This window comes from Astatotilapia calliptera, chromosome 7, assembly GCF_964374335.1.
Source record: "Astatotilapia calliptera chromosome 7, fAstCal68.1, whole genome shotgun sequence".
NCBI classification, from domain to species: Eukaryota; Metazoa; Chordata; class Actinopteri; order Cichliformes; family Cichlidae; genus Astatotilapia; species Astatotilapia calliptera.
In genome coordinates this window covers 12,664,937-12,677,262 of record NC_137428.1, presented here as the reverse complement: position 1 = coordinate 12,677,262, position 12,326 = coordinate 12,664,937, and the positions used below count along the sequence as shown (strand labels likewise).

General features: G+C 40.7%; 1 protein-coding gene across 5 annotated transcripts in view; it reads right to left on the bottom strand.

Annotated features, from left to right (window-relative positions):
- Positions 1-2,905: 2,905 nt before the first annotated feature.
- nrg1 (neuregulin 1) overlaps positions 2,906-12,326 on the bottom strand; it is a 59,545-nt gene continuing 50,124 nt past the window's right edge. For all 5 annotated transcript variants that reach the window (XM_026172877.2, XM_026172873.2, XM_026172875.2 and 2 more), the window contains one exon: positions 2,906-6,023. In XM_026172877.2, coding sequence (XP_026028662.1) covers positions 5,417-6,023 — 607 coding nt within the window. In that variant the 3' untranslated portion in view covers positions 2,906-5,416. The remainder of the gene's footprint in view (positions 6,024-12,326) is intronic.

Sequence of the window (12,326 nt, the reverse complement as noted above, 5' to 3'; positions counted from 1 at the left end):
AGAATCCACGAGTTTCTCTGTGAATTTCCCATTACGTCGTTGCGCACTCGGTGTTTAGGGGGTTTTTTTTCGCTGTAAAAAGACGTTTTCTTCCCACGCACAACGGACACTAATGTTTTTGTCACTTTTTATGGAATCATACTTAAAGTAGGGTCAGTACTTCCACACTTTAAACGCTCCATGCTCATACTCTCTCCTGCACTTGATATATTATCCATTGTTGATCACAAACGTTGCACTCACTTACGTCACTGTCATGAGACATTCTAGCAAAAAAATCACGGTTTTAGTAACGCAGTAAAGAAAAGTACCTAAAGCGAAATGATCGTTAACGTGGACATTGAATTATTAACACAGCGTTCCTACGGGAAAGTAACGGTAATCTAATTACCTTTTTTGCAGTAGTAATCCCTTACTTTACTCGTTACTTGAAAAAAGTAATCAGATTACAGTAAAGCGTTACAAGTAATGCGTTACTGCCCATCTCTGTAACACACACACTGAGACAAACAAAACAAGAATAACAAAACATGGAGATGAGACTGGGACAGACATGAACAGACCAGAAATCAAAAACTATAAATACAAACTCAGAGGAACCAGAAAGTAACACCCTCAACTAGAACATAATTAACTTCTTACTATCAAAAAAGTGAATAACGAGTCCAAAACAAAACACAAAAACTGGATAATGCCAGGAAGAAAAACAGGATAATGACACTTGTAATATATGTCAAACTGACCACTTTAAGTTATAGAGGATAAGTTGATCTAAAATACTGCAGCAATAATACAGACAGGGACTAGAAAGAGAAAGCATATTTCTCCTATCTAGCTTCTCGTCATTGGCTCCCTGTTGAATCGAGAGTACAATTTAAAATCCTTCATGCCCCACATCAGGCAGGGCTCTAGAGTGCGACCAATTTAGTCGCAAATGCGACCAAATTTTTCAGTGGTGCGACTAAAAAAAAATAATTGGTTGCACCCGTGCGACCAACTGTTCGGGTAGCAAGAAAAAAAATAAATATCTGCAACATTCCCTGTGGTCAACAACAGACACACATTATGCCCCTATCGTGGACTAAACCAATCAGAGATAGTAAGGGGTGGGATCTCTCTGATTGGCCGTGGTCCAGTTGAAAGTGCAGGTGGAAGTGGGAGGTGAGTAGCTTGAATAAAGCGATATCAATTCATTAAATCCTGAATCGACTTTTAAATATAACTGTGTTTTGCCAGAAACGCCAGATTCTCAGATTAAAGCTCACAAAACCATTTCAACAACAACCAAACAGCAAACGAGAGCAGGTACACGGATTCCACACAAAGACGTAAACACAGAACGGACCCCACGCATCAGAATCGGCTTTGTCTTTCTCGGCTTTCTCACCCGATGGCCCGTAGACGGACACGCTGTCGGAACTTAGCGATTCTGATGCGTCCGGTCCGCGCTGTGATTACGTCTTTTTGCGCTGATTCTGAGCTGCAGGTTTTGTCTCTCTCCAACCAAAATTCACCGAGCCAGCAGCAAAAGAAGCAGCAAACTGCGTTTCACATTTGGGACTAGTAAAGCGCTATATAAATACAGGCCATTTACCCTGAATCCTCCTGTCTGGGGGCTCTAAACCAGCAGACTGAGGAAACCACAAAGTGAATTAAAGCTAGCAAGCTTCGTGTTAGCACACTAACACGAATCTTGCTAGTGTTAGTATGTTATTTTGTTAGCAGCATAATGCAGTTGTTTCTGTCCTGTATGCAGTTTGCACTGTACCATTGCTCTGTTGTCCTTTTGTAAAGTAAAAATAAAATTAATGTCCATTTCCACCCTACAGACTGCACCATTATTTTCCTCCTCCAGCACTGGAATGGAAATCATGTGATTGCAGCACAAGTGCAAGTGGAACCGATAAGCAAAATCGTTAAGCAAGCAGACTAACATTTATAAAGCATTAAACTACTGGAAATTGGGACCCAGTACAACTGAACTACTCAGAATTTAATTCCTATCCTTAGATGTCATTGTCTCCACTAGCCCTCCTGTAAAAATATTGCACACCAATTACTGCCTTCCACAGGTTGTCAGTCTGACAACCTGTAGAAGCACTGGCGCATTTCACTATCTCTCTTCACACTCTTCGTACTTCTGTCTTGGTCAGTCTCATGTTACCAAAAACACTTTAGTAGTGCAAAACTATGTGTGACACAGTAGCCATCCCTTCTAACCATCAGAGAGCATCTTATTGATGTGGTGTGAACAAATGAGGTCCCCAAGCCTCCATGTTGCGATTTATGTTTGTCTGTAAGGCTAATATCTCATAATTAGCATCACATATGTGTGTTTGTGTTTTGTCATTTACTGCACACAGTGTATTGCGGAGAAGTTTTGGAGGTGGACTGCTCCTCTGATACTATTAGACATTACAGAGAAAGTCCCCTTCTCTAAGGAATTTAAGGGGGAGGGTTGTCTCACTAGTGAGTGCACCAGAAGGTAAACATGGTCACGAGTTTCTGGGCTTGGAGAACTCTCTCTTTTCATGCGGGTCTAAAGGAGGGTAAGAGGTGGTTGCCATGGTGACGAGTGAAGTAGTCAGAAAGCTGCAGAAGAGGAATGGTGCCAGGATTGGGTTCATTCTGAACTAAAGGTGAACTAAATGGTAAGTTTACTACAATATATTATAATATATATCATAAATTAGTAATATATATATTACCTTTAATCAGCAAGCTAATATACATCATATGATAGCCAGCAGTAAGATGAATTCATTATTAATTATATTAATTAAATGATACAGGACTGAAGTTGTCCCGCTACCCATGTGTCTTTAGCTTTCCTAAACTGCTTAAAGCTTGGCAAGATCTGCAGCTTTACCTTATGCACTCAATAAGTCATGAACACAAATCAAAATTTTGTGCTCAAAAATTACTTTTATTTGCTTTCATGAAAGAAGACATTACATGAAAAAAAAAATTACATGTTTAATGGGTATCAAAGATACAAGTAAAATACAGAATTAAAACAAAATGGCATTGCTCAGCACATAGAATAACATGTATGTAAAGGGAGTACAAATTTGTGTTATTATTTATTTTCAGTGTAATATGCAGCCAGGACTTAATTTGAAGTTGTGTAGTCTAAACACTATAGTGTTTACTATAAGAAATTATTCACTAATCTGCCTGCTTTCCTGGGTTTTTGACTGCAAGTCCATTCTTTACATCACATCCACTTTCCCACAGTGTCAAACAACTCTGACAATACTGACATCATCACTCTAAGCTGGATAATTTTCTTGCCTGCCTGCTGCAAGACAATCAGCCTCTCTTATGTGTGTGCTTTAAATCTCACTGCTGTTTCGTCATTCTGTCTTTCAGACTCTCATATGTGCAACCCGACTCCTCCACATTTCCTTCCATTCAGAACCCACATCCAAGCCTTCATCCTCAATTCCACCACTGCCAGCATCTAGACACCAGGAGTCTTGTCCTAATTCCTATCATTGTTGGGACTTTGTTCTGCCATGAGCGGTCCAGAAGGTCTAATTACAAAGTTCTCTTTAAAGAACTGAAGAGAATTCATCTTCAGTTCTTTAAAATGATCAGTCCTTACCAAAAAAACCCAAACTGATAAAAAGCCATAGATTTGACATATAAATCATGTTCACATGTATGCTCAAATGTGAAATGTGTGTTTTATTTATTATTACAGCTGCACAAGACTTTCATTGTATCAATCAATAGTGAGACAGAACAACTGAAAGTTCTTTTTCAATCCCAAATGCTTTGACACTAACACACAAAACACATAATGTGATATTCAGTGAGAAACAACAATGCAGGAGATTTTCCTGATATATTTACATAAATTAAAGACACCCCCATTTCAAAACAATGTTCTCTGTGTTATGCTAACCATTCAAGTGACAAAATGTGCAAGATATTTTTTTCTCTATGTACTAATGTGTGCAGATGAAATGACTGTATATCTTGCATTGTTTATATTCAATCTGTTGAAAATAATTGTAATTGTATATCAAGACAGGTCATTTAAATTAAAAGGAAAAACCTGAACTTGACTCTTACAGCAAGAAGATAACAAGTTAATTTGGGGGGAAATTTCAATTTCAATTTTTTTTTCCAGAAATATGGTTTAAATTAAAGGAAATTACCACAATTTATACATTCAGCACTTCTCTAAGATCCACAGTGCAATACAAGGCACTGGTTGGATTCACACAAGAACAAATCAGACATAGATCTTGTAGCTAATTTACTTTGTAGATATTGTTGATTTAAAGATACTATTTTAAAGAATTGCTGGTCTTCACACTAGTAGTCGTTGACTGTACCACCTTAACTGAGACAGTTTATACTTAGGCAGAACATCTGTCAGCATAGGAATAAATAAAACTTCTAAGGAGGATTATGGGGCATGTGAAAACCAGCATCCAGCTTAACCCATACCAGAAACCTTAGGATTATTAGGCTGCTACTCTTTAAGCATGAACATTGTTTAATTGTTATAACAATGCCATACAATTCAGTGAATACTTCTTAAACATAGAAATGGTCGAATGTAAATACAACTCTTTGTGTGTATCTTATGCACCTTGTTGAGGCAAACTTTAATGAATGTATATTTATCTCACAGCTACAATATTCATTTCTGGCAGGTCATCCACAGTGTAGTCCAGTGATGAATAAAATTATTAACTCATTCACTGCCATTGACGTCTATAGCCGTCAATTGCAGTGAATGAGTCAATGGGTTTAACTCATTCACTGCCAATGGCTGGCAGTGAATGAGTTAAGATCTCTGACATTTTGATGGAATCCAGGTTATAAGCTTACTAATAATATATACCATAAGACTGTGATAAAAGTAGGACATCAGGTAAGAAAACCATCAATTCAAGTCAATTGTCTGCTCATTTTTTCATGACAGCATTTAAGAACATAGCATGCACTTTGAACCCATAACATTTGATTTCAAATATGTCAGTGGGTGCCCTAAAGTGCAAGATGTTAAAGGCAGACAACACAGAGCATCTGATTATTAACTTGAAGAATAAGAGGGTGATGCATGGCCCAGTATGCAATATTACGGCCCCTTAAGCATACTAAACAGAAAGGCACCATTGATATTTGTCTGCACTGAAATATTCTTTTAACTATACTATGAACTGCTGCATACTAGCGTATGGCACTTTACCTACAAGACATCTGTACTGTTTTTTTTATAAAACTTTATTTACTACATCTCTAAAATAAAAGTTTCATTCTTCATTTGTCTTTAAAAGTCTTTACACAGCAAATAAATTATGAGAATTTATCGAAAATAAAGGTTTAAAGGTTGTTTATATTCTTCCTCCATGTGAAGTAATCTTAGCAATTTCTTTTCTTTCTTTTTTTTTTTACTTTACGCAGCAATTAAATCTTGTTGGTTGATGAGGCTAGATGACTTTACTGGTAGGTCATCATTTGGTGATGCTGGGTTAGTCCTGCCGCTATCTACAGCCCTGAGTAAAAGGACTGTATTCCTGTCTGCACTTAGGAAGGGTATGTGTTCCCCCCGAGGCTCCTCTGTATCACTTACTAGTATGCTGTCACCATTTAACCTCAAATAATCAACCACATGGTCAGTGACACTATTGTTGCTGCAGTCACTTACATTGTTGTTTGTGTTAATTAATTTCACAGGTGCTATTGAAAACATATAGCTGGCAGCTCTGGTGTCCTGTATGGTTTGGTAGTCAGTATTCTCCATAGCGAACAGTGGACTAGATGGCAAGCTATCTGCCACATGGCCATGATTGTAGTGTGAAGAGGTTCTCTTTTGTACATCCCGGCTTGAGGACTTGTGCAGCTGATGCAGCAAAGGGCGCTCTTCCTCACCAGAGGGACTTAAAGTCACAGAGGGAACAGAGATAGCTAGGCTGGATATGGGGGCTGAAATCTCGGATGGAGGAGAGCCAGGGGTTGCAAGAGAGTTCTGCGACTCTGAAGTTGCCATCACTGGTACAAACCTAAAAAAAAACAAAACACATGTGAACAATGAACTGAACTGAATGAATTGAACTGAAGAAGCTTCTCGGATGAGAGGTGAAACGTCTTCAAGCAACTTAAAGAAGTCCAGACGCTTTTCTTTGCAAGCTCCTTTGACTACGATGACCTGGATGACTGAGAACCTTCACAGACACATGTGAACAATGATTATACAACTGGGTCAGTAGCATTTCAATTCAACATCAGTATAACTTAACACACAATAACTAATCACATTATTACTGGGTGTTAAATGAATTAACATGACATAATGATTTTCTAGTGTTGCTGACTAAAAGCACTTTTATACTTTAAGCTGCAAATTCAGTTAATTAAGCACTTTGATTTATTTACCTATAACACACACACAAAAGAAGTTTTTTTTAACAAATGATCATAAGAAGACTGCTAGTCTATGGGCTCAAACTGTGGTCATAAATATTTTGTACTTGTAAATCAGGATTTGTATGTGTAAAAAGAATTTGTGTGTGTGCAAAAAAGATTTGTGTGTGGACTTAGCCAAAAAAAAACCTGCAAGTTACAAGTACGAATTTTGACCCTATATTTCTTCCTTTCATCTGATTGGTCAATGTCATGTCAATCACAAATGTAACAATCCAATCAGAGAACAGATGGGTTTGGCGGTCAAATCTTTTTTACGCACACACAAATCTTTTTTACACATACAAACCTTTTTTACGCACACACAAATTCTTTTTAGACATACAAATCCTGATTTTCAAGTACAAAACTGATTTACAAGTACAAAATATTTATGACCACATTTTGAGCCCATACTAGTCCAGCCCCATCTCATTTTCAAAACATCAAATACTTTTGTCAAAGACACATTCGTCTTAAACCAATGAACATGACTATGAAGCACTATGAACTTCATAGTCATGAAGACTATGACACAGGTCTCATTCCCCTACATGATATGTCTGTGAGTCTAATATTTCTGCAAGGCGTAATTGTATCTGACAGAACAACTACAGATGAAATGAGAGAGTGCATTTAATCCAGGGGTCGGCAACCCTGGGTGCGCGTGCCAGCTTAACTGATGGCAAGACCATAGCTGGACGATGGTGATTTTTCGTTTTTATGGGCCGATTATTTATTTATTCATTTTTTTAGTAACAGTATAAACAATGAAAGGTGGTGGATTGGCCAGGTGCTGGCAGATGTGTAAAAATAACTAAGTTGTTTGGTGGTGGCAATGGCGGAGCTACCACAGAGGCTAGCCGGTGGATGAAGGAAAGGGGAGGCAAGAGCAGAGACCCGAGGCGGCTGCCGGTCCGAGTGTCAGGTGAACTGAACTTCAGGAAAGAAGTTATGACCTGCAGTCTATCTGGGTAATAGGGGTGCAACGATACACAAAATTCACGGTTCGGTTCGGTTCGATACTTTGGTGTCACGGTTCGATATTTTTTCGATACAAAAAAAAATGTTCATGCCTTTTTAATTTGTCATTTATTAAAATTATAAATATATATTTTAACGCAAAAGTACAGTTTTTAAATTTAACCCTAACCCTTGTGCGTGTTGTTTTTTAGCTCGTCATATTGCAGCCACAGAAATTCTTTTGTCCATGAAACCATAAAGCTGCACTTTCTTTTTGCCTTATAGTCTGATTTGTCATAACTTCTCCGTTTTGTGGTAAGCTTTTCTTTGGCTGTCACTTCTTCACCCTGACCTGTCTTATTTGGCTCAGCAGAACTAAAATATATATCTGTCTGTGAAGGTTCTCAATCATCCAGGTCATCGTAGTGAAATATATATCCTGCCGCACTCACATAAGCTCAGCGATTCTCTGCGCGATCAACCTCTCACATGTTTAAGCTGCGGGAGATTTCACTTGTCATGTTTGCATAGTAAGCTAACAATTAATAAGACGATGTCAGAGGAATTGGTGCACAAATTATCATCACTCACAGATCAGTGCTGTCGCTCTCTATACACAGTTCGCGCGATTGCAAAGTGAAAGCAAAAAAACAAGCGCAAATTCAAACACGATTTCAATATGTCACATATTGACAGTGGCTCACCCAATGACATAATTACCCAGCTACATTTCTGAAAGAATGCAAAAGCATTGACATATATTTTTCCTTCCTACAATAGCCCGACAGGCAGGGCAGAGATAGCCCCGGGACGTCGGGCTAGCGATATTGCGAGCCCTGTATCTGATTGAGGAATCACTCATCTTTGGAAAAGAGAGTTTATTACAGAGAAATGTCTCTTTCCAAAATAAAAGCTATACTATCCGCTTCTTCTGGGCTATATTCTCAGCAGCATATTAAACATATCAGGTCTCCATAAGGAGAATCCTGTGCTAACAGCTGTCTAAATGACTCGGCTAAAGTTTGTAGCATGCATGCTTGTTGTTTTTGTCTTTGCACTAGGATGATGTCGGTGTAAATGTGCAGTCATATTCGTTGTGTTCCCACTAGTGCTTTCAGGTTAATCTCGTTGAAATAACCTTAACGCCACAACACGGCAAATCTCCGTTAACGAGCTACCCTATACAGAGGGGCTAGACAGCCAACACGTTAACGAGCTAACTGCGCTAACACACTAGCTCCCACCCATGTAATTGAGCATTGCATGGCACATCCAACATACTGTTTTACTTTAGTCCATGACTCGCTTACCTTCAGGGTCATACGTCACATGAAAACCAAAATAATTCCAAACGCCAGATCTGAATGAGGGTGGGGAGGTCCACTTCTGTCTCGCTAGCTTGCCCTGCGCTCTTCCTTCTGACCATGCTGTCTGTGTTGAGTGCTCAGTGAATCTGCGTTCGACTACTCCGCCTAGGCTGCACTCTCGAGCCTAGGCGGAGTAGTCAAATGCAGATTCACTGAGCGCTCAACACAGACAGCATCGTCAGAAGGAAAGTTGATAAAATAAATTACAAATTTTGTATTGTTCTTTTTTTTTCTCCCCTTTGGTTTTCTTTCTTTCTCTCCCCCTCTTTCTTTCATTCTTTCCCCCTGTCCTATCCCACAGTCATGTCTGTCCCGTTTGCAACTGAAAATAAAATAAATTCATAATTATAATAAAGGTCAATCAAATGGACCAATATGATGATCCACTTAAAATAAATCCTCTTGGCATCTTTCTTGGCCTCAAGACAACAATTCTGATGGCTATAGATCCAAACGGGACACAAAAAAAAAAAAATTGAAAAAAAAAAAATTGAAAAAAATTGTATTGTTCAATACATATGCATACCGAACCGAAAGCACTGTATCGAACGGTTCAATATCGATACGAATATCGTTGCACCCCTACTGGGTAAGATATAAACCAAGTTTAGGTATAGTTTATTTTTGTAGTGCTGAATTTTTACACTCAGTTACAATAACTCGTACTGCGTACTAGCTAGAATGATGGAGTTTCTATACAGCTGGGTGGGTGCTATCATGTTGCTGATTGCGAACTTTATTTTATTCATAAGGTTAGTTAGTAGAGTTGCAACCGTCCCATAAAAAATGGAATCATCCCTCATTCAGAGAAAATATTACACGTTTCGTATTGAGCTGAGAAGGAACGCAGTTTGTCCCGTACTTCAGCTAGAATGGAAAAAGACACAAAGCTGGAGTTATTCTGTCTTTATGCTGTACAGCCTCTTCTTCTCTCATTCTCTCCCCCTCCCTCTCCTGTTGCTACTTCAATCATGAAACTGATCAATGATCAGCTGATTGGCTTTTCTCTCTTGTTTGTTTATCGCCAGCGGCGGTACTAGCCTGTTTGGCGCCCTGGGCGAACACTCCCTCTGGCGCCAGAGGAGTTCGAGTCTCCTGGAGAAAAATCCTGGCGGTTTGAGGCCCCAGGCTTGTGTTGGGTACGGTCCATCAGAATCAGAATCAGAATCAGAATACTTTATTAATCCCGAAGGAAATTAGGGTTACAGCAGGCAGCACGCTAATGGCGCATGCGCACTTACAAAGGAACCTTCTGACCAACTTTACACAAACATCACATTGGGGACACATGTCAGAAAGGTAGGCTGATAGGAAAAAAAACAACGAAAATACATAACATGAGGTAAGAGGAGGAGAAAAAAAAACCTAGTGAGAGAACAGTTTGATAACAGAAAAAACACCTCAGCACAAAAAGCACATGACTATCAATGCACCATAGAAACACAAGACAAGCAACAGGGGCGGGTAAAGGGTAAGCGAGAGCCGGTGTAGACAGCGCATCCGGTCTTGCAGCATGTCTGCGCTGGTCCAGTCGACTGCCATCTTCCCCGGTAGGGCACAAGCATCGAAGGCGTTTGGAAAGGGAGGGGGGATCAGTGTGTGCATATCAGTGTATGTGTGTGTGTGTGTCCAGAGTTCAGCTGAGACAGTGTCCTTCGCCCGCCAGGCTAAGTAAACAGTCTTCCAGCCAACCCAGGTGGCCTTGCATGGAATGGGGGGAACAATCTAAACACAGTCGTTATCAGGGTGTTTTGTTCAGCTCCAGCCTTGAGACCGCAGCTGGCGCCGAAGGGGTCTCCGCATGAAGTGATGGTGGTTTTTACTCTAGTGCGAACAACTCATATGAATTTCAAAGCTGTTCTAACAGTCCAACACTGGTCTCTCAATCTCCCGTTGGAGAGCCGTGAGCTTTGCCATGATGTTACTTACATTCCGTGATGTTGTCATTCTTGTGCTCAAAGAGCAGGTTCTGAGAACTCACGACTGCAGTGCACTTCCCAAGATGTGATCCAATTTGCGCTCAAAGGTGTTATTCGAGCTAGTCCCTCCAGATGTAATTCAGTTTTTCACTCAGAGGTCTTGTTCTGAGTATTCACAGCAGCCGTGCGTTCTCCAAGATCTTATCCGTGCTGCACTCAATGAGCCCATTTTGAGAAACTCACGCCTCGTCCCATCATTTCAATTCCAGCGGGCAGCCTTGTGGGGGTTTGAACAGCCGGTTCCGCTTCCTTAATTCTTCGATAAGCCAGGGCCAAGCCAGCTCCGATCAGCAAGAACCCTGTTATCATGGTTCCGAATAGGTAGATATCTTCAGCAGTCAGGCTCACCCGAGCCCAGAATTCTCGTTGAGAAGGGGTGTCAATTGCATTCAGAGACCAGTTGATCAAATCCATAATTCCTCTTTTAGGTTTTAGAGAACAGACTGTGAGAGAGTGTTCCAGGGAAAAGTAAGTAAAAACACAAGACAAGACAAGACAAGGACATAAGAAGCTAAGCAGGGAAGATAAGGGCAGGAGAGGACAAAAGTGCGACCGCCTTCGCTGAGAGCCAAAAGAGATGTCCATCACAAGGACATTGGCTCGAGCGCGCTGTTGGGGAGAAGCCGGCCCAGACCTGTGTTTGGTCCAAGTACGTCACAGGGACAGCGGTTCGGATACACTGTCGGAGTCCATTTCTGCGTACTATAGTGCACGGAGTGGCGGTGTTCGTTCCTTGGTCCGTAGAAGGCAAGGACCTCACGGGGGACGCCTCATGTAGTAAAATGGGATCTAGATCCAGTAGAGCGGCAGACGTTCCACCAGGCAGCCAGGGACAAAACTCAATATTTGACTGTATGGTTAAGAAATGGGGAATTGGGTGTATGAAATATGTTGTTAAGTGGCAAAAAGTAAACGGGTTTCCCGGGAAGGGATCGCTGAGTGTTAACCAGTTAAAGAAAGTAGAGAAACAGTTGCGGGAGGAGGAAGTGAAATTTTTGAAATAAAGGAAAGTTAACACTGTAGATTTGCGTAGCATAAGCGATGAGAAGGAATGTTTGAAAATGTGGATGATGGAAGCAGAAAGGAGGGAAAAGAAAGCAGCTCTGAAAGAGTTGCCTAGAGAAGTGCATGGAAGGGAAGCTGATGCAGAATCGGCCTCAGCGCCTCTTCCGCCGCCGTATATCAAGGAGAACAAAACATAATTTCCCTGTTCACACACTGTTTGTGCTTCTCCTTGTGCCCTAGTACAAGATGTTTTGCTGGGCCTGAACGCCAATGCCGATCTGGATTCCTTGCCTGACCCTACGCTGGGGGTAAGACACCTGACCTACGAGCATGAAGAAAACCATGGATATTGTCAGGCTTACAAGCAAAGACAGGTCGAATCTGTGAATTATTTTATACTTCGTATGATAAATGTGTTTGAAGCTAATGGTGGAATACCGAAGGATGACATGACAGGTGTCACCGCCTCCACATGTGAGCACCATCTCTGCGGCCATATTTTACGGGGACTAAGATCAGATGTGGCAGCCGAAGTAAGGTGTTCGCAAGTGGGGAGGGAAAATGAACCTCGGCTAACGGAACTACGACG